This window comes from Nelumbo nucifera, chromosome 2 (assembly GCF_055504915.1).
Source record: "Nelumbo nucifera cultivar China Antique chromosome 2, China Antique-T2T, whole genome shotgun sequence".
NCBI classification, from domain to species: domain Eukaryota; kingdom Viridiplantae; phylum Streptophyta; class Magnoliopsida; order Proteales; family Nelumbonaceae; genus Nelumbo; species Nelumbo nucifera.
In genome coordinates, this window is record NC_142650.1 from 111,570,418 (window position 1) to 111,593,344 (window position 22,927).

The 22,927-nt window shown below is 35.5% G+C and overlaps 2 protein-coding genes, 1 long non-coding RNA gene and 1 pseudogene across 4 annotated transcripts; 1 reads left to right on the forward strand and 3 right to left on the reverse strand.

Moving 5' to 3' along the window:
- Nucleotides 1-2,815: 2,815 nt before the first annotated feature.
- Nucleotides 2,816-6,712, reverse strand: LOC148802810 (uncharacterized). The gene is made up of 3 exons (XM_088899097.1): nucleotides 5,369-6,712; nucleotides 5,095-5,259; nucleotides 2,816-2,870 (listed from the first exon to the last, which is right to left on the reverse strand). Exon 1 carries the CDS (start codon nucleotides 6,704-6,706, stop codon nucleotides 5,504-5,506), a length of 1,203 nt encoding a protein of 400 aa, XP_088755223.1. The 5' UTR covers nucleotides 6,707-6,712; the 3' UTR covers nucleotides 2,816-2,870; nucleotides 5,095-5,259; nucleotides 5,369-5,503.
- Nucleotides 6,713-6,846: 134 nt separating this feature from the next.
- On the reverse strand, nucleotides 6,847-11,625 carry LOC148802811 (uncharacterized). The gene is made up of 3 exons (XR_016082973.1): nucleotides 7,283-11,625; nucleotides 7,065-7,190; nucleotides 6,847-6,976 (listed from the first exon to the last, which is right to left on the reverse strand). It is a non-coding gene; the product is annotated as an uncharacterized LOC148802811 (long non-coding RNA).
- An 82-nt stretch (nucleotides 11,626-11,707) lies between these two features.
- Nucleotides 11,708-13,223, forward strand: LOC148802812 (ABC transporter G family member 26 pseudogene; annotated as a pseudogene). The gene is made up of 3 exons (XR_016082464.1): nucleotides 11,708-11,803; nucleotides 11,893-12,431; nucleotides 12,583-13,223. The product of XR_016082464.1 is annotated as an ABC transporter G family member 26 pseudogene (transcript).
- Nucleotides 13,224-14,377: 1,154 nt separating this feature from the next.
- LOC148802813 (uncharacterized) lies at nucleotides 14,378-15,421 on the reverse strand. Its single transcript, XM_088899098.1, has 2 exons — nucleotides 14,996-15,421; nucleotides 14,378-14,918 (listed from the first exon to the last, which is right to left on the reverse strand). The coding sequence occupies exons 1-2, from the start codon at nucleotides 15,036-15,038 to the stop codon at nucleotides 14,485-14,487; spliced, it is 477 nt and encodes a 158-aa protein (XP_088755224.1). The 5' UTR covers nucleotides 15,039-15,421; the 3' UTR covers nucleotides 14,378-14,484.
- Between the last annotated feature and the right edge of the window lie 7,506 nt (nucleotides 15,422-22,927).

The following is a 22,927-nucleotide window of genomic DNA, read 5'->3' on the forward strand; positions in this document are numbered from 1 at the left end:
TTTTCCTGACTGTCATGGCCTACTGGTATATGCATTCCAAAATTTAGCCAACATAACCTAAACTAGCCAACATAGTCCTCAGCCTTTATATTAAAGACTAAATTTCATTAAATAAAAGCTAAACACCAGATTATAATAAGATAAGTATGTTTAACAATGGAGTACAAGGGTAAACTAGGATTATTGTTTCCAGAGAAAGGCTCAAAGCTAATAATCTTGGATGACCAGATGGAGGCAAAAGCAAGTAAATATGGGTAGGTGGGCCAAAATATGTGAGATTTAAATGGATATTGTGGGGAGGAAAACCATTCACCTTTCAAGCAGTTAGTCCTAGCTAAAAAGTTGGCTATTGTATTAGTTTAGCTTCCTTTTCAAATGAGAGAAATAAAACAGAAATGGTTGTTTCTCACTTAAGATATCATTCTTCTGCTCATTGTGGTATTATTATTTTGGAAGAAAACTCCAGGTTCTTTAAAGGGGTTTCATGTTCTAGTCTCCAAACTCGGAGATCAGCTATCTTTTCAGAAATTCAAGCTCTTCTCATGGGGATACATCTAGGAAAAAAGATGAGTGAGAATCAAATTATAGTGAAATCTGATTATGTGCAGCTAGTAAACATGAAACCACTACACACAAGTAGATATTATCGCAATTTTATCTTTTCATGTAATTTTACTTGTTAGATTGATCATATCACACCATATGATTTACATGTAATTTTATAAACCTGAATATGCTGCTGCCATGTGCCTATGGAATTTACTTTGCATGGTTCTATTTATAGAGGTCAACCTTGTCAATTTTTTTGTTTGTACCCTTTTCAAATTGAGACTAGCAGTTATTGATCTAATGTTGAAATAATAAAATCTGTTCACATGATAACATTTCTACACTATAAACAACAATGAGGTTTCAGAACTTTCTAAAACAATAGAGAGAAAAGCAAGTAAAGTGGACAAAATGAAGCCATTCACAAAATTAGATGATATATGAAGCTAGCACTTATGAGGAGTACAAATAAATGCTCATGTCCAGACCCAAAAAAACAAGCACAGAACTTGCATGTTGAATAACTTCCTACCATCATATTTTTTAGAGTATTGACAGAAGGAAAAACATTTCCAAAAGAGGGGAATGTAGAAGCTCAATGCAGGACTCATTATCATGCAATTCAAGCAGCAAACATGCTGAATATTTAGCTATTCTTAATCTGTTCAGACTTTCAATAATTAGGTATATTTTGAATGAGGCTGGAGAAATGTGTTGGACTGCTAGTGCATTAATGGAACACAAACAAGACTTAGAAGGGTGTTTGATTTAGTTGAAGTTTCTTATGGAAATATAGACTACAGTGAACTCATTCTGTAGCTACAATAACAGACTTCAAATGTGCCTATGACACTAAAATAAGCCCTATTTGTGGCTGCCTGGTCGGATAACTCCTTCTGGTAATTGATTGTAGTTTATAGTCCATTTAATTTGTTACAACAATTATACAAGAAGGGACAAAAAACCAAAATGCATCATAAAGTTTGAGAAGAAGGTCAACGAAATATTCTAGTTGATTAGTCAATGTAAATAGGTTTTACACATATTAACACCTTTGTTGCTTTATTGATAAAAGCAATACTCAATAGAGCAAAGAGAAGATTCATCTAATAAGCTGTTATTGAAGTTACTTAGGATATGAACCAATGAATTATATTCCATAGTATCATTTTTTTTTTCTCCTGACCCTGTTTCTTGGGTAAAACTGTAAGGTAAATTGTTAACATCCCCATAAAAGACAATAAAGAGTATAGGAATTAATAAATAATTAATTAACCAATGTTTAATTTGGTGTTCTTCTTTTGCTAGGATTGAAAAAGAAAGCAAACAGAATACAACTTGACTCATAAATTTCATACCATGAAATTATGAGCAATATGTGGCTGCATTCAATAAACCACTTGGCAAACTTGGGGTCATCAGATTTCGGCTTTACCTCCTTGCCTATGATGAATCCTAGCTTATCCCTTCCTCCCCATCCTCCAATGGTAAGCTTCTCTGTTTGAGACCATTCTAAATAGTTTGTCCCATCAAATTTTACAGTGGCTATTATACCACTAGAAGCATGAACATTGGTCGAGAGCATCCCGGAAACAATTTATACCACAACACCTATCCCCTTAACCCCCCCCCCCCCCCCAGCGGCCCTAGTCTCTGCTACAATAAGTCAGAGATCCTACGAACACCATTAGTTGGTACGAACAGGTAATTGTGAGATTATTTTATAAGAAAATGATTTCTAGTATTCCATTTCAAAATACAAAAGTAATAATCAAAGCATTTCTAGTATCATGTAATTCCCACATGTAAGCAAATCAAAACATCTATCTGGCTCACAATCTTTTTTAAAAGAAAAGACTAGATTAGAAAAGGTTTCAAGGAGACCCAAATTCCTCCTAGACAGATTGCAAGTTTGCAACCAGACATAGGGGATTTGTACCTCCCCTGCCCATCTTCCAACCAAGAGCCAAGGCCAACTGGAGAGGGCTTAACAGGGACTCCACTTGAGGGGCCACTCCTAAATAACCCCTCCAACTGACCATGAACCTCCCCTTACCCCTTAACAATGAACAACCAGAAAACAAGAAAAAGGAAACCAGCTCTAGTTCCGATTTTTATTTCACAAAACATTTGGATCTAGTAAACAATGCCTAATTCTAGTTAGGCAATCTCAATAATCTTCTTTAACTGCAACACATGCCATGAGGGAGGTCTTGCATTGATTGCAAAATATAATCTCCATCCTCTCACATCAAAGCTTGCAAGAATATCCACAATTTGTGATTGCCCTCTCTGTATTCGTGGAGAATTTCCACTTGGTCCTGTTACACATGAAAAGATACAGAAAGAGCAAAGAATATAAAATAAGTATATTGAATTGGTTAAGAGAAGAAATGAATTTAATCTATAATGTACCTGAATATGCTACTGCCATGATCCTATGAATGAACTTGACTCTATCTTATTTTCATCTGAAACATGCAAACTCATTTAATAGCTTGGTTTCTAAATTCTAAGTGGTCCACAGGAGTTCTGCAATTTTTAATGGGACTGAACCATGGTGTCAAGACAAAAATAAAAGGTATACCACATAAGAATAACTGCTGCTGCTATCCAGAATGCTGGTCCCTACATGATATAGACCTAACCTTTGGCAAATTTGCACAAGGTGGCTGCTCTCATATTTGAACCCATAGCCCATATTTCTCAACATGGGATTTTATCATTAAACGATGGTCCCTATATGATTCTTTAGATGTACAAGAAAGAATGTTACAGGCAAGATGTTCATCTCACACTTGTCAAATTTTGCCTTAACCTTACTTTATATATCTTTATAAGTTTATATATATATATATATATAGGGAAAATTCCCGATCAGTACCCTGTACTTTGGCTGAAGTGACAATTAGGTCTCCAAACTTCAAAATGCGAAAATCTAGTACCCAAACTTTCAAAATGTGACAATCCAGTACTTTCCATTAACCAGTCCGCTAATCAGCTGTTAGGTGACATTTGAAAACTCAAAAATGCCCTAAGAATGCCATCTAATTTTCTTTATCAACCATCCAAAAATTGACAACAAAATGAACAATCCCAAATTCTAGATTCTTCTAAACAGTCACCAACTTTGTTAAATAGAAGAGGCTAGGATTTGGGACTGTTCAGTTTTTTGTCAACATTTGGATGGTTGATAAAGAGAATTAGATCACATTTGAAGGGCATTTTTGACTTTTCAAATGCCACTTAACGGCTGATTAATGGACTGGTTAAAGGAAGGTACTGGATCATCACATTTTGAAAGTTTGGGTACTGGATTGTCGCATTTTAAAGTTCAGGGACCAAATTGTCACTCGAGCCAAAGTACAGGGTATTGATCGGGAATTTTCCCATATATATCTACATATCTATATCTATATATCTACATATATATATATATAGATAGATAGATAGATAGATAGATAGATAGATAGATATAGATATAGATATGTATGTGTGTGTGTGTGCATTGTTAGAAACCCAATGGTATAAACCCACCATGCATAAAATTTCAAAAATGAAAGTAGAATAGAAGACTGAAGATCCATAACGGTCGACCTTGTCAGTTTTTTCTTTTTCCTTAGTACTCTTATCACATTAAGAACATCAGTAATTGATATAATTTTGAGATTCCGAAACCTATATTCATAATAACATTTCTACACTAAACAATGTGATGATAGAATTTTCTGAAACAATAAAGAGGGAAAATTGAATGGACAAAAAGAAGCTATGCAACAAACACAAAAAATAACACTTACAAGGAGTACAAAATAAATGTCCATATACAAACACAAATCACAAGCAAAGAACTCATAAATTGAATAATTTCCTGCCATCATATTCATTCAAGTATTGGAGCAGAACAAAAAATTCCAACAGAGAGGAGTGTAAAAGCTCAATGCAAGGCTCTTCACTGTGCATTTCAAGCAGCAAACAGGCTTAATATTTTGCTATTATTTATCTGTTTGGACTTTTAATAATAAGGAAGCTTTTTGAAAAAGACTATACTGTTCCCACTTATTCTGTAGCTACGAATACAGACTTCAGATGTGTGCCTCTGACAATGACACCAAGATAGGCCCCATGTTTGGTTACCTGGTTAGATAACTCCTTCATTTAGTTGATGATGATCTATATTCCTTTTACTTTGCTATGACGTTTATAAGAGAAGAGGAAAAAAGAAAAATGCATCATCTAAGTCAGAACATTAAGGTTAACAAAAATTCTAGTTGACTTTTCAATGTAATCGGATCTTATAGCTGCTGTAATTCTTCAAATTACATAGGATACACACTAAAGAATTGTGTTGCATTACCCAAAAAATAATAATTAATTAATGTAACTTGGTGCTCCTCTTTTTGCCAAGAATGAAAACAAAAGCAAAAGACAGAATATATCCTTATTAATAAATTACATAGCACGAACCATTTATAAACAAGAGAAATTAATGAATAGAGCAATTAGTTTTTTTTTTTTATAAGTATAGAGCAATTATTTTATTACCATGAAATATATCATCTGTTGTCACTTGATCTGCAAGGAATAAACTTGTTCAACTGGAACAAAGTGCAGTTGAACCCTAAAAGGTATTGCCCACAGAGTGGTTGAAATGAAATCACATAATTCTGAATTGTAATAATAATGAGTGCTCCTTGATTGAACCTGAAGCTACAGATAATACAAAAAAAAAAAAGAAGGCGTTAACATCAAGTCCAAAAATGAAGATAAAATAAGCCCATGGAATTGGCTATAAAGATGGAGTGAAATGATTACAAACCTGAAGAAATGGGTTGGCGTCAAGCTCAAGGACGTTGTGGATGGAACAGTGGTAAGGGATGATGACAGAATATGATGTTGAAAGTATGGGAATGTGAAAGTTGAGACTGTGTTTCCTTAATTAATTCTCTGTAGATCAGTAACACAACCATATATGAATATCTGGGACATGAGATATCTTAGCCCAATCTTCACCTGTATTGATTGAGCATCTTTCCTCTAATTGAGGACATTGCATAATTTGTAGATTTTGTAGTTCTGTTAGGTGCTGCATACCATCAGGTAAAGATGACACATTAGGACACCACCAAATAAGAAGCTGCCTAAGGGATTTGAGGTATCCCAGCTCCTCTGGCAGCCCAACCAACATCGGAACATGGTTAACCTCCAAATTTTCAAGGGATATAAGACCTCCAATGCCCTCCAATGAATGTAACCCTGTACAATATTCAATACATAGCGTAGACAGTTTTGTTAGACGATTCATCCCTTCAGGTAGAGATGACAGATTGGGACATGTAGATATATGAAGCTTTTCAAGGGATATGAGGTCTCCCAACTCCTCTGGCAGTCCAACTAATTTTGGCATATCATCAATCTCCAAAACTCTTAGAGCGATAAGACCTCCAATGCCCTCCAACGAATGTAACTCTGGACAATTTACAAGTTGTAGTATTTGTAGTCCTGTTAGATTCCGCATACCTTTAGGTAGAGATGACAGATTGGGACACTGCCGAATTTGAAAATCGCGAAGGGAATTGAGGTCTCCTAGCTCCTCTGGCAGCCCAACCAATTTCGGCATATCGTCAATCTTTAAAATGTTTAGGGCTATAAGACCTCTGATCCCCTCCAATGAATGTAATTCTGGACAATCTGCAATCTGAAGTGTCTGTAGTTCTGTTAGACACTGCATACCTTCAGGTAGAGATGACAGATTGGGACATTGCTGAATTTGAAGTTCTTGAAGGGAATTGAGGTCTGCCAACTCCTCTGGCAGCCCAACCAATTTTGGCATATTTCTAATCTTCAAAATTTTTAGTGCCATAAGGCTTCCAATTCCCTTCAATGAATGCAACTCTAGACAATCTGCAATCTGTAGTTTCTGTAGTTCTGTTAGACACTGCACACCTTTAGGCAGAGATGACAGATTGGAACACTGACTAAGACAAAGCTTCTGAAGTGATTTGAGCTCTCCCAGCTCCTCTGGTAGCTCAACTAACTTTGGCATACCTTCAATCTTCAAAACTTTTAGCATTACAAGGCCTCCAATGCCCTCCAATGAATGAAACTCTGGACAGTCCTTGATTTTTAGTTTCTCAAGATCAGTAAGGCACTGCATCACTGCTTGAGGACACAATGATGTCAAGTTTGCTTCCTTGGAACCCATTCTATCTCTTACACGTCTAAGTCCCCAAATAGTAAACCCACCGATGAGTTGGTTCAGACCATGCAACTCCTTGATATGTTCCCCATGTAGCACAAACCCACTGTCTGCTATCATCCTGATTATTGCAGTTACATTCACTTGGGAAGGATGGATCCTGAACAAAGAAATGGAAAAGAAAGCCACCCAAAAGCCCTGATCCGAATGTGCATATGTACCCTATTACTGCAATCATGAACATGTCAATTCATATGAGATAGTAGGCTTTAAGTACTCTTTACCATAAGATAAAATGGGTCAAGCGTAGTCAGACCTGCAGCAGTCTTAACTTTTGAAAAAGCCGTTGACACTAGAAAAGCCAAGGATATTTGCAAATTTACGAAGATGAAGAAGAAGGCAAACTGTATGCTGTAGTCATTGAGCGTGAAGAACTTTAACCCTGCGAGTTAAAGAAATCAGTAGAACCTGAAAAGAAACCCAAGCAACAAATTAAAAATGAAAAAGGAAAATCCCCATCTGATTGCACTTTACCTATCAATGAACCAAAGATCACCAAACATAACATGTAAGCTGATGATATGAAAAGAAAATATGCATAAGAAATCATCCAATAGGGACCATCCCCAAGTCCATGCATTTTCATAATGATTCTTAGATTCAGTTCCTTCTTGTGAACAAGAGACGTCAATATTACCTACACCAAAAGGAATTCTTGAGAAGAAAATAACTTTTAAAAAACTTAAAAGGTTAAAAATAAACTGAAATGATGACAACTAATTTAGAATGAAAATACACCATAGAGTTTTAAAGTGTTGGAATTCACATATGGGTGGTGTATACTGATTGAAAGGGACTTGTATGCTGATTGGAATTCACATATTTGTAATCAGAAGATAAGTATTTTAATGTGTAACCCTACCTAGATTCAAATAGCAATCTAGACTAGATATGGAAAGTCAATCCATAATCCAACATGAATGGGAAATGATTGGATATCGATACACCCCCTGATCTGGATAGGATCTCAACCTGGATTCAACTAGGCTTTTTATATTTGGATTTGGATACAGTTGCATCTGCTCAAGATCTAATCCATTTCACGTACTAGCAGCAATGCATATTTCTCAACCAAATTCAACAATTGTGATTATTTTTTGTACTGCAAATATGTACTGACCTCTCATAAATATATGTACTGACCACATATATTTAACATAAACATTTAATTCCTCACAGATCAGGACAGTTAAATAACCAATCAAGACAACAGTTGTACTAGGGGTGAAGTAAGATGTTTTAGACTTATCGATCAAAAATGGGAAAAAAAAAGGCATACTTGAATATGGCAGGGGCTTCTCTATGTTTTCCCACCAGAATCCTGCTCATTATATGGGTGACATCAAGATAATCATCAGTGAGGGGCCCAATGTGAAGTTCACTGTTATCCTCTGAGGAGTAGACAAGGTAAGCCACACCGTCATCATCTTTGAAAATCGTCCTGTCCCTTCTGTCAAAACCATGGGGCTGCATGCTGTAAAGGTACTCAAAAGGGCCTATTGGAGAATTGCTAACAGCTACACCCGCGGATGCTTTGGTGTAGTTGAGTGACTAAGTAATCATGCCCATATAAATCTCCACTCAAACCTTTCCCCAGATATCAGGCCACCAAGGCAAAATGAGGAACAGATTTCTCAGTTCAGCCCTCTGTGGCTTCTTATCTGTCCTTGTATTCTTCTCTGAACCCTCTCATCATCAACCACTTCCACCTCTCCCAAACCCAAGACTCCTGACTACCTACGCAGCTCTCCAGGCATGGAAACATGCAATTCTGTCCGACCCAAAGAACTTCACTGCAAACTGGTGTGGTCCCCATGTCTACACCTACACCAGAGTGTACTGTGCACCGGCCTCAGATGACCCTCATCTATTCCTGCACTGGACTCATTTCAGACAATTATCCAACATTCCTTGCACTAAGAATGCACCCAGAGATCCAAACCTTCTTCTAATAACTAGCATTATATATGGTATTCAAAGGAAATAAGCACTTTACAAATCAAAATATAAGATAGAAGCATGAACAAAACCCCACAACATTTCTGCAAAAAGAAGCATGCTCTTCAGCTTCCTTAGTATTGGTCTTATGAGGGTCTGTAGATAAAATGTTCCAGAGATTTCAGTTTCGGGCATTCTGATATTCTTGTTTACTGCCTTTCTCTTTGACTGAGTCCATAGCCAAATTGGACATCCATGCTGTCATAAGAGAATATAAAGGAAAGTGTTCCAGTTGAAGGATGAGAGTTGGACATGAATGGTGTTTTTTATTACTGTTGATTTGATTAATTGTTTTAATCTTCTTTCTTTTCTGTTTATTCATTAGCAAGTACTGACAGTGGATGTGTAAAACAATTAGGAAAGTTGGTGGATGGTTGAGATGCTAGTGAGTAGCGACTGGCTTGAATTGCTGGCCTGCTTAGCAGGACTTGGTGGATGGGTTAACTTATCATGGCACAGGGATAAGGCCTCAACAAGTGTCTATAAACTGGTGATAAGGCTATTCCGTTCTAGGGTAGTAGACCAGACTCACCACCTATAGAAATTAGAACAAAATTTGTCAGTCTATAGTCAAACTATCAGCCTACAGAAATTGGTTCCTGTGTTCACTAGGGTCAGCAATGCTTAGTATATTTTCTATCTATGTTTAGCTGATATTAGCTATAATAAAAGTACTGATTTTTTAGATTGGTTAATATAAGTATATATTTGACTTGTGATTTTTTTCCTTTTAGCTAAAGGTGTACAATCCACTCAGAATTTAATCAATTATAATTATCCTTGAACACTAGAAATTTGTATTTGTGATAAAAGCTGGATTCTTGTTTTGATCAGCCACAATTAATTTTTTATATAATTATATATTGTAAAAATGAGGTATAACTATCATGTTCCAAGCACCCCTTGAGGGCAGATAGCCTTTTCTAGCCAAGCCACCACTAAGAATTTACAAACTCCATCATTGGAGAATTAATCCTCAATACTTCTAAATTCTATTCACCCCTGCCTCAGTGAGGCTACTGGCATAACATGGTGTTCACTTGAACCAAGGGGACCAATTGGGAAAAAGGATCCATGTGGAAGAATGACAAAACTTCAGAAAGGGTACTGAGCTGACCTTGATGAGGACCATCATTTGGGGCTAGAACTAGCACCAATCCCATAGGGTGTATGCTTCACTAGTTCACTTCAGGTTTGAATTTCTGACACACCAACACTAATTCACGTTTGACTGGTTAGATATGCCTGACCACTGAGGCCTTTCTAGCCCAGCAGAGCTCAACTAGATTGGGGCCTCCTTGCCTCTATGTCCAGAGGCAAACAGGTGGAGTCTTCGCTATGTAACCTACTCCAGCCAATTTCCCAGTCAACTGACAACGACGACATTAGGCAAATATAACTTGTGATTCACAAATATTTGCATAAAAGTACTGTTGTGATCAGGACTCAAGGGTCTTGATTCCAAATATATAACAAGGTGCCAAAAATGCTCAACGGGCTATCCCATCAGTTGTCAGCAGTTGAGACTAATAGCTCTATACTTATTACACATAAAAATTTAGATGCAATTGTACGTTTTCAAATATTATTTCATGTCAATACTTCAAGTTGAAACTTGAAAGCTAAAACTCATTGCTTGTGTCGTGCCATGTGTGCTGCTATAATCGGCATACAAGTCAACTCAAATAATTGGCCTACTGTTGCATGAAAAGAAAAAAGCCATCGATGCAGAAGACTACTGAACCAGAAAATTGCTCAAACGCTTGCTTAGAAAACTATTCTCCATTTCTTTTTTCCTTAATGGATAAAAGAACAAAGTGATATTAGCTGTCCTTATTTGATGGAGAGAGAGAGAGAGAGAGAGAAATCATACTTCAAATGGGGAAGTAATTTAATACCTAAATGTATTCTCTTCATCTTACCTTATCAATATAACAAAATAAACAAAACTGGATGAAATACATACAAGTGAAATTTACAGAACCATTGGAAGACATAAAAATCAAAACTCCCCAAAGAAAAAGGTGATACAATATCATCCAGAAACCCTGTGAAGGCACACTTGAAGGTGTGGAATATAAGGTAAAAAACAGGCACACTTCCTCCAGAAACCCTGTGAAGGCTATGATGTCTCAATTGAACTTGGTCCAAGAGAACTACAAGCACATTTTGAAGGGTGCAACAGGAAGCATAGGCCCTGGAGAAATCCTTGCTTTGATGTGACCTTCAGGTAGCGGAAAGACAACCTTCCATATAATCCGGCTCTTAAGAGGAGGTTAGCCAAATTAGAAATCTTGTCGCAGCTCAGGTCAATGATTTAATATATTTTTCATGTGTATTAGTTTAATTCCAACCTTTGGGGTCTGTCCCAGATGAACTGATCCAGCTCAGCTATCAGCTTAGCTATATAATCACCATAATCTTTTATATGAAGACTGTATTTTATATAATACTGGAGAACACTTGAATTTACAGGATCGGATTTGTAACCCAAGATGATGTTGTCTTCCCTCAATTAAAAGTGGAAAAAACCTTGGTTTTTGCTGCATTTCTCAGACTTCCTAGCAACATGAGCCAACAACAGAAGTTTGCAAGAGTAGATATGATTGTGAAGGAACTAGGCCTTGAGAGGTTTGTATGAGGTTTCTAATGCAATTAGATCTAAATTTCTCCATTGAAAATTTGTGATGAACACTCATGTTATAAGGTCTAAGATTAATTAGATGAAAATGAGGCTTGAATGTGTATGAAGTGATTTACATGATTACAAGTTATAATGAGTAACTGTGATTGCCCTCTCTTTTTCATCATATATGTCGCCCTACAAGAATAGGAGGAGCATTTGTGAAAGGAATATCTAGAGGCGAAAGGAAAAGGACTAGTTTTGTTTATGAAATTCTTATGGATCCCTCATTGTTGTTGCTTGACGAACCCACTTCAGGCCTTGATTCCACCTCTGCAAATAAGCTTCTTCATATTCTTCAAGGAATTGCTAAGGTAACGTTTTCTCTTTTATACTTCCTAGAACTGAAGCTTGCTAGAGAGGAGGATGACTACTCTAATGGTTGCACTCAGTGGATCCATAGGCAGGAAAGACAATTATCATTACAATTCATCAACCTTCAAGTAGAATGTTCCACATGTTCAACAAGATTTTGCTCATATCAGAGGGATGTCCTCTGTATTATGGGAAGGCTAGAGAATCCATGGAGTACTTCTCATCATTGAGGTTTGCACCTCAGATAGCCATGAACCCTGCAGAGTTCTTGCTAGACTTGGCAACTGGGCAAGTTAACGACATAAGTGTCCCAAAAGACTTGGTGACAATTTCTATAATATTTGGTTTTTCATTTCCATTTTATGAGTTACAAGAGCAGTGACTAAAGGACATTAATGTTGCTTATCTTGTGATGAAATATCAATCTATCAGTATGTACAATTGAAGTACAAAGTCTGGGTGGAACCTAAAGAAAAAGCAGAGAACCAATGGCACGGAAAAGATACCACAGCACCTTCAGTTAGCTATTCAAGTTAAGTTGTGGACCATGAGTTGGTGGGAGCAGTTTATAATATTACCAAGGAGAACATTTAGAGAGAGATACAGAGGTTACTTTGACAAGCTAAGGTTTGTGCAGTCCCTTGCTTCTTCATGACAATATTCTCTCAGTACTATTGATTGTAGTATAACAAGCCAAGTAAGTAGAGAACCTACAAATAATTTAACTGGGTCGTCATCTGTCAAGTCAACAACTAATCTGATCTAATTCTGTACTTAGGGAGCAGGGGAACTCGTTGCTGATGCTGTTTTAAGCATCAAAAGAGCTCGGATGATTGCCTCTTTGGTCCTAATGTTGTTTCTCCTCACTGGAGGTTACTATGTCCAGGTACTCAATCATACTTGTATCAGCAACAGTAAATGAAAATTTCCTTAACAAAGAAATATAGAAAAACAGTGTTCCAGATAAGGAAATAAATACCTGGAGTTGACATTTTAGATTTTCACCAGCATTTCATTCAGACATTTTTTTTCTTTCTATTATTTATTTCATTTCATTCTTCTGTGTTTTTTGATGCTTTTTATTTTGGTGAACAGTCACTCAAACCTATCATGTTTTTGGAAATATATGGACTAGGGAGAGGCTAGATAAATAATTTAAACCTGAATGAACTATATTCAATTACAACCCTGAATAAGAAGGAAATTAGAAAGGAAATAAATCTCTATAAAAGGTAAAGCTCTACCTCAGAAAGGCAAAATTTAGGTACAGCAGAATGGAAGAATAAAATTCAGGCTGCTGAACCCCGCTGATATAAGGAACCCAGACAACAATTACATTATGCCTTATAAGAGCTATAAATCTAGATCAAGTGCTTATTGAGAGGGTGTTCAACATCTAGGTCAGCTTTCAGTATTTTACTTCTAATAAAACAGGCCCACACGTTCTTCAAAAACAGTGTCTTTTTAAGGAAAGAGACATTTGGGAGAAACTAAGGCCATTTGGTAACTTTTATACTTTGCATTATACCAGCTTTTTTGTGAGGGAAAACTCTTTTCAATTTTTGAAAGATATCTTTATCATCTATGAGAAACTTCTCCAATGTGATCTTGTTTAACACTGCTTGTTCCAAGCCTCAAAGGAGGGGGGTTGTGTCAGCCTGTCGGGTTGAGGCTCATTCCAAAAGGTATATAATACGTCTTGCCTTGAGTCTCAACTTTGAGGCTCATTCCGAAAAGTATAAATAACACACTTGCATCACTGTTTGGGGAACTGTTGAGAATGGCTAGACAGGGGTGTTTTGGTTTTGGGGGGTAAACAAGCCTTATACTGACAAGTAGTGATTTTCTTTTTCATGGAGTTACGAAATTCTCAATTCAATTTGGAATAAAAACTTCAACTCATATAAGAACAATTGCTTATGCAATTTGCATCATCATCTAGTGAAGTTTTTACTCCTGGTCCAAGGGTATTGCGACACTTGTCCTAGTGAAATCTCAATCATTCTAACCTTTATAAATGACATACTAAAAATGATTGGTTAAGCACCAACTTTTACTTTTGTCACAAAAAACATGTTTGCTCTTCTACTCCAGGAATTAGACTCTTTAGGATGTCGTGGTTCTCAACATGGGATCCTAGTTAATGTAGCTCTATTGATGCCACAAGAAGTTGAATGAAAGCGGAAACCCCACACTTCAGCCCAAGTTCACAATTTGTTGGTATTTCAAAGGATCTTTAAAGATATGAGACAATGAAAGATACTCATAGTTATAATTATTTATATGGAAGAAATAGAGTTAAAATATTAATTATTAGTATAGATAAACAATGCATTGGTTCAGCGGAGTGCAAAAACTCTCACAGGATTTTGGCAAAGGCTAAAATTAGATATCTAATTCAGGACTTCATATTCAAAGTTTAATCAAGATCAGGATTCTGCATTCGCGAAATTTACCTCGGGCCTGGTGCTGCTGACACCTCCAATTGCAAAGCTGGAGCTTGGATTCAGAGGTGACAAGCATCTTTGGCCGTGAGATGCATTATGTTACTTTGCAAATACAAGAAATAAGGCTATAAAACACATCCACTCCAATTGTTTGTAGTAAAATCAAACTAAAACAATCAGCATTTAAGGTAAAGAGTTAGAAAATTATTGAGTGGAGTAAAGTTCTCCACTCACTAAAACATTTTCTTATATAAAACTGCAACTCCAAATACAACCACACATGAAACAGTGATTATAGTTTTCACCATCGTCTTCCTCATCTCTTTTATCTCTTCAAGTATTTCTCTCATCAAATCCTTCAGTTCCCTAATTTCTCTCTTCACTTCCCCAATTTCTTCCCCAATTTCTCTCTTTAGTTCCCCAATTTCTCTCTTCGGTTCTCCAATTTCTTCACCAATTTCTCTCTTCAGTTCTCCAATTTCTCTCTTCAATTCCCCAATTTCTCTCTTCACTTCCCTGAGCAAATCCTCGTTTCCCTCCTTTATTTTGTTTTCAATGTACTCCATTTCTTTCATCGATGTTTTCCATGCAGCATATTGTCTCTTCTCAGCTTCTTCAACTGATTCTTTGACTTCCTCTGTTTTGTCATCGATTTTCCTCCCCAAATCTGCAACTCCAGATAAACAATAAAATAAGAGAAAGAAACCCAAGTCAAATGAAAGAAATAGAATATATTAGTATTACCTCCCTTTGCTCCAGTGGCTCCCTCTCCTGCTTCTGTTGCCATGAAAAAAAAAATGTAAGAGAAAAAAAAAAAGCTTGAAAAGAAAGAAACGTAGAGAGAAATAGAGCTTAATGAAACGAGAGAATGGTAAGGTAGACATAATAGAGGGACTCATTTTATAAGTAGTTGTGGGCTCTTGTTTGAAAACAGATCGGTTCGTTACGTTTAATTTAGTTTTGCCAACCGAACTGGTACTACCAATTTGTCTATTTTATTAACTGAATCTGATTGAGATGCATATAAAACTAATGTTTTAAAAAATGATTCGGAACCAGAGTCGTTCTAGCCACCATTTTCTAGGTCGACGGCTGTGAGTAGAGGTGTAAAGTGGTCCACACTTTGTGCAGGTCGTGCCGTGCTGGCCTGCAGGTCGTCACGGGTCGTGCTGCCCTCCCCGATGAAAACTTTGGGGGTTGGCCCGACACAGCCCGTTGGTCGTGCCAGGCCGTGTATCGGGCCAAAGCTATTTATTTAAAACAAATTGACAAAAAAACTTAAAATTTTAATTTTATATGAATTTTGTGTATAAAATTGCTTATATATGTAATAATTAAATAAATTAGTATAATAAAATTAAAAAAAATATTTATTTTATTAATATACTATGTACTATATATTATTATATAATTATAATTTATATAATATCATACAACTATATATAGAATATATAAAATACATATATATATATATATATATGGGTGATGCTGGGTTGGGATATGAGTTAGGTTGTGTCGGCCCGCAAGCAACACGGCTAGCTCAGTCGTGTCGTGCCACGCCGTGCATGGCCGAGCCGCGGGAGACATGGCCCGATTTACACCTCTAGCTGTGAGCATTAGGAAAACGGCTCACCTAGGTTGGAAATAGAGTCACCATCCATTAGATATGAAAATGGAGGTGATGGGACCTCCAAGAATGATTTTCAAAACCGTTTGGTTCTAACAGTGACTCCAAAACCAGTTCGAGTAAGACTCGGATGATCGTGTAATCAATATAATTTTAGTTTCAACAAATTAATCAACAAATTAATTATCTTTTATTTTCCAATTTAACTAATTCAATAATGTTCTGAATATGTAATAATTAATTTTTTGAAAGTATAATAACTTTCAACAATTTAATGAAAATTTAATAAATTACTTTTATTTCCTTAAAAATGAATCATAAATTAATCGAAATTAATTACCTTCTTTCTTATAATATAAATAATCAATAATTTTTTAAAAAATTCCACAATTTTATATAATTGTTTTTTTAAAATACAATAATTTATCTTCTTTTTTTCCAATATAAATTCATTAATACTTTTTCTGAAGATGTATTAATTTATCAATATTTTTTTTGTCAATGAAATAATTTATCTTTTGTTTTAGTAGGAATCTGTGGAATTAAAAAAAAAATATGAAAGAAAGTAGTTTCTCGAAGAGAGAAGGAAGAGTGAAGGAAGAGTTGAAGAAGAGAAGTTGAAAAGAAAAGATAATTAGTCAAAAAACTAATTATCTTTTAATTTTTGATAAATTATTAATTTGTCATAATTAATCAATATTAATTTACAGAAAATAATTTTTATTAAATTGATAAACTTAATAATTTTCAATAAATTGTTATAATTTACCAAAATTAATCTTTTTGGTAAATTACAATATTTTATTAATTAAATTTTCGATAAATTAATTTTGCAGAATTATTAGAACTAATCTACAAACTTTAGTTACCAAATTTACCTAGAATAATATTTCTAAGTTAGTTACGAAATTGAAAAAAAAAATAGCTTATAGCTCCCATATATATATATATATAATGACTAAAAGTGCATTGTGAGTCGAATTACCATATTAATTAATAAAAGAAGTTTTGCCAGCGCCATTAGGACCGAGCATACCAAAACATTCCCCTCGAGGCAAAGAAAGTGACAAATCTCTGACTGCAACCTTCTCCAGGTTCCCATCCTTCCCTGGATAAACCTTTTTGATGTTATGGCAGATGATAGCATGACTTGTATGTGGCTCACGTAGTAACTGTTCAACTTTCTCCCTCTGAAACAAAGGCAAGTAAGAATATTAATGATGGAATTAACATCCAAATAGAGAATGCACAAAATAGCTTTATAACTGCTGCATTGCAAAGGGAACTCAATGCTCTGATTCAAAATGAGCATATATGAAGCTCTTATAAAGAGAACTACAAGGGTCCTTTTGGTTTGCAGTCAGAATTAATATTCTTCGGAATTGGAATCAGAGTGGCCTATTCTTATAGTTTGTTTGGTTCAGACAAGAATTAGAATCAAGTGGAATGTGATTTTATAGATAAGGGAAGGGGAAGGAATGGCCATTCCCTCAAATGGGGGAATACCATTCCACCAGAAATAGATATGAAACTCCGATTATACCCAATCAAACAGTTGGAATTGAAATGATCCATTCTGATTCTGATTCTGATTCCAGACCCTTATTCCCGCAAACCAGATAGGCTCTAAATTTTCAAACAACAACAGAACCAGTTAAGCAGATTATTGCAGTTACATTCACTTGGGAAGGATGGATCCTGAACAAAGAAATGGAAAAGAAAGCCACAGTAGGCTTTAAGTACTCTTTACCATAAGATAAAATGGGTCAAGCGTAGTTAGACCTGCAGCAGTCTTAACTTTTGAAAAAGCCGTTGACACTAGAAAAGCCAAGGATATTTGCAAATTTACGAAGATGAAGAAGAAGGCAAACTGTATGCTGTAGTCATTGAGAGTGAAGAACTTTAACCCTGCGAGTTAAAGAAATCAGTAGAACCTGAAAAGAAACCCAAGCAACAATTTAAAAATGAAAAAGGAAAATCCCCTTCTGATTGCACTTTACCTATCAATGAACCAAAGATCACCAAACATAACATGTAAGCTGATGATATGAAAAGAAAATATGCATAAGAAATCATCCAATAGGGACCATCCCCAAGTCCATGCATTTTCATCATGATTCTTAGATTCAGTTCCTTCTTGTAAACAAGAGATGTCAATATTACCTACACCAAAAGGAATTCTTGAGAAGAAAATAACTTTTAGAAAACTTAAAAGGTTAAAAATAAACTGAAATTATGACATTTCATGTACTAGCAGCAATGCATATTTCTCAACCAAATTCAACAATTGTGATTTTTTTTTGTACTGCAAATATGTACTGACCTCTCATAAATATATGTACTAACCACATATATTTAACATAAACATTTAATTCCTCACAGATCAGGACAGTTAAATAACCAATCAAGACAACAGTTGTAGTAGGGGTGAAGTAAGATGTTTTAGACTTATTGATCAAAAATGGGAAAAAAAAAGGCATACTTGAGTATGGCAGGGGCTTCTCTAAGTTTCTTTTATATGTTTCAATTCAGCAGACTTCTACTACAACCATACAGAAGTTCCAGTAACCATATCATAGATTTCCTGGAATATTCTTTCTTGAGGAACAGAATCACAGATTAATCTTGGTGGAAAATAATTATGAATACCACACCAGATAAATGCATTCTATGGGTTAGCCTGTATTGTCATTTTTGGATGGAAGTCTAAAACACAGGACAGAGGGCAGAAGACTGCTTAAAGTCTTGAATTTTTTTGTCAATGCTATCCCAAGGAGCTCATTTGGCTAAGATTATGGGCAGCATCATTATATTTTTTCCTTACACTAGGAAACATCCAAGGTTAAAAGTATTTGTATAAATTCTACTAATGCATCAATGCACTAAATCCGATGCAAAGTGACTATAAAATAGGATATACTGGATTGATCACCACTCGGATTTATCATGGCAAAAAATGAAAAGAGGATTTTTCCAGAAGAACTTATATCACATTTTTTGTCTAGGATCAAATATCACAAACACTTCACAGCCAAAAGAACTCGTACACAAGGCCAAGGCAAGCAATAGAAATTACATAGAAAAGATAAGTGTTGTTAAAACTAGTCAGCAATAAAGGAAAGGATTACAACACACATTTGATATAAGAGTAGGAGAAGTATATTAACTCAAGGATGAATATGAGGTCCAATGTCAAAAACAGAGGAAAATATGGAAAAGCCACAACAAATCTATGCAATATTAATGAAATACCAGAACATGTATCAGCATCTACAAATTACAAATAAAATAGACAAATACTGGTATCATGAGCAAGAACATGGAACTTTAAATCAAAGCAAGACAAAATAAAACATGGGATTTGGTGCAAAGAGGCAAGAGTACAGGTGCGGCTCTAGCTTAATTTTCTGTCTTGTGATTTAAGAACTCCACTATGAACTCAGCCTGCCATGTGTATATGTATTATTTGTGCTTAACATATGTGTGACAGTTGACCTTTATGGCAAAACCTGATATCTTACCCCAGATGTGTATTTTATAAGAACATTCCCTCAATTTTCCTTTTCTCTTATTTTCTATCAAACCAAATACAACCAAAGTATCCAAGTTTTAGCAGGTTAAAGGAAACCTCTTTTTTTTGTGTATGGCTGTACAAGTAGATAAGGTTACCCTTTTGGATATTGGTCAATGTTGGGCTCAAGTTCTAGACCCTATTGGAGGATTTTGTTGGATCATGCATGAAGTGACCCACTTTCTTCCTCTGCAAGGGATCTGTTAGGATGAACTTGACCTTAAATTAAGTCACTAATCCTTTTTGGATTCGGAAAGCAAGAAAATGAAACAAGTGTATTACCAAGAGAACAAGCTGAAAATGGAAGATTATACCAAGAACTAAATACCTAAATTCTATCATTAAAAGCAGTAAAATAGAAAAAAGAAAGGAAATACTAAAATGCATACCTTGTCATTGCCTAGAGAACCCATCAAAGAAATAAACATTCAAGGAACCACAAGAAAAAAAAAAAAATCCATTAGGGAGTCTATCTCTCATGTTTCCTAAATATAATAATGGTTCCATTAAGGAATCAACTCTAACAAAAGTTGTAAGTCCTATACACAAATGTTCAAACCCAGTGGTTCGAACATCTTAGGAAGGAAATGAAACCTTTTCTTGATTATGATTATGAATCCATGATATAAAAAATATAAATTTGTGTTACTTAAATATATTGCTTTAAATATTAATATGCCTAGTAAACAAGGACATACGTATGCTTTTGTGAGGTCCTTCAGAAATTTTGAATCCATGACTTGGTGACAAGAACACAAAGGTCACATTTCATGTAATATGTTAAGAACACAAGGATCATTTGTGCATGGGTGACAAATACTTGATGGTGTACTTGACCATGTCAAAGTGAGGTAAGTTTGCTCTTATTTACTTCTTCAGTGATTCTGATGAAGAAAGTGATTCAAAGGTAATTCTTCAAATGCCAACCTAACATACCAATGTTTCTGTTGCCCCGGGGATTCTGAATAAGATTATTTCATTGTTTACCCAGCGCATCTCCCTGAAAGGATTTCTTAGTCTTAGCACTAATAGGCAAAAGAAATTAGCATGGACCTATGGATAGTGCTTTTATGTTTCAATACAACCAATAACTTTTATACTTGGATAGGCAAGAATTCAGATGCCTTAACACTAATTTTTTCTTTATTACTGGATATGAGCGAAATTTCAGATAGGATCGTGGCAACAAATACAATTGATTCACAACCACAAAATGGTGATAGGTAATGATTTATCCAAACAAAACAGTATATCTAAACTTATTGTAGGTAGTTTTATCATTTCTGATTGCTTTTCTAAATTAGATTCCCGGGCTAATACAGGATGGATGCTGCAATCATTTTGCGCAACATCAAATCTAGAATGTGTAGAGGTAGCTCCACCAGAATTTATTGAATGTTTGATGCATGAAGAAATCCCTAAAATTAATACCAAATATTTCTTTTCTACTAGATCTTGTAGTTGGTTGAGTAGGTTTTTGTCAAGTTAGTGGAGTGTTCATTTTGGTTTGGGAGTTGACCTGTTTCGAGGGGGTAGACAAGCCTTATACTGACAAGTAGTGATTTTCTTTTTCATGGAGTTACGAAATTCTCAATTAAATTTGGAATAAAAACTTCAACTCATATAAGAACAATTGCTTATGCAATTTGCATCATCATCTAGTGAAGTTTTTACTCCAGGTCCAAGGGTATTGCGACACTTGTCCTAGTGAAATCTAAACCATTCTAACCTTTATCAATGACATACTAAAAATGATTGGTTAAGTACAATTGCAAAGTGGGCCTGGTGGTGCTGACACCTCCAATTGCAAAGCTGGCCAACTTTGGGCTAATTTGTATGGCATGTGACTCCACAATGACCTCACATAAGTCCACATGGGTTCGGCCCAATGTGAAAAGCTTTGGCCAAATTCACTACTAAATGCAGTGAATTCCTAAGCACATCACTCATCACTATGGGCTCAATATAGGTCCAACATTTACACTTAAATGATCTTTGAATTCCCCATCCTATAAAGACCCAAAGATAATGAACTTAAGTAAGATAAAGCCCATTAGGTAGTCAGCCCTTAATGGTCTCTTATACTTAACCTCTCGGCGCATAATAATCACAGCACTGCCCGATAGGAAAGGACCTCTACCCTGATTGCAAAGTATAGTGTCACACTCTTTGCTCGAATGGATCCGGGAATTAAAACCTTTTTGCAAACATTTTTCATAAAACACAATATGTATATCATATAAATATATTTTGCAAAACGAGATCTTAAACATAGGTGAAATCCACTACCAATGATTTAGGTTTCCATCAGAGAGAGTGTAAGCCCTATCATTCAGTTTGTCCGACAAAGTGGTCGATCTTATCATTATGATCATCCACTCAAGTGAATTCTTATACTGTCACAATATATCCAGATTTTGATCCTCAATAGATTTCACTAATTGGCATATCAAAGACAACTCAATCCAACACCTAGTGCAGTATTATAATTAAGTGTAGGGGTTATATGTAACTTTTCAGTTTTGCCCATTAATCTCCAAGGTATAGGACATAACTGAAAAATGGTCTAGGTTTAGTGTTTCAACCAAACACACACTGCATATGCTTTGGGTATAAACTTATCAACTGAAACAAGCTATCCCAACTTCTTTGACAAGAACATCAATGTTAGTTAAACACACATTGCATGTACTGAATTATCGCATTTTAAAGTTTGGGAACCAAAGTAACACTAGAGACAAAGTATAGGATACTAATCGAGAATATTCCCCTTTTTTTGTGAACATAGAGCTCCATTCATCACTCAGCCCCATTATGTTAAATATGAGATTTGAAAGATGAGAATGGAATTGGTGGAAAGTTCTTTGTTTCTAACTTGAGAGTGACTAAATAGATGTAGTTTGTGGAAAATTTAATTCTGAGCATTCAATTTTGTGGCCTTTTTTCAATTGAGAGAGGCTAAATAGATGGATTTCTTCCCCAAATCCACTAGTGTGAATAATTCTAAGCATTACTAAAGTCCTCTTGTTGGTTCTTGAATAACCATTGTAAGTTCCTGATTTACTAGTGCGAATACTTGGGAAGAAATCATGCTGTTGTAAATTCCTAAATAACCTAAGGGCATTAACAGTAAAACCTGCTTTACATAGGCCATCAACTATGGTGTTATATGTAGTTGGAGATGGAGAAACATTGCTTAGGATCATATCGTAGAAGATTTTGTTAGATTCTATCGATTGTCCAGATTTAAAGAAAGAGATCATCAAAATGTTGTAACTCTATATGTTAAAATGATATCATTTTGAAGCATTTCTTCAAACAAATTGAGACATAGTGGTAGTAAGCGATACCTGGTGGCACCGACAATCAAAGCATTGTAAGTAATGGCATATGGGTTGATCCTAGCTTCCCTTGTTCTACCAAGAACTGCATATGCTTCATCAACTCCAACTAATCGACAATAGGCCACAACTAGATC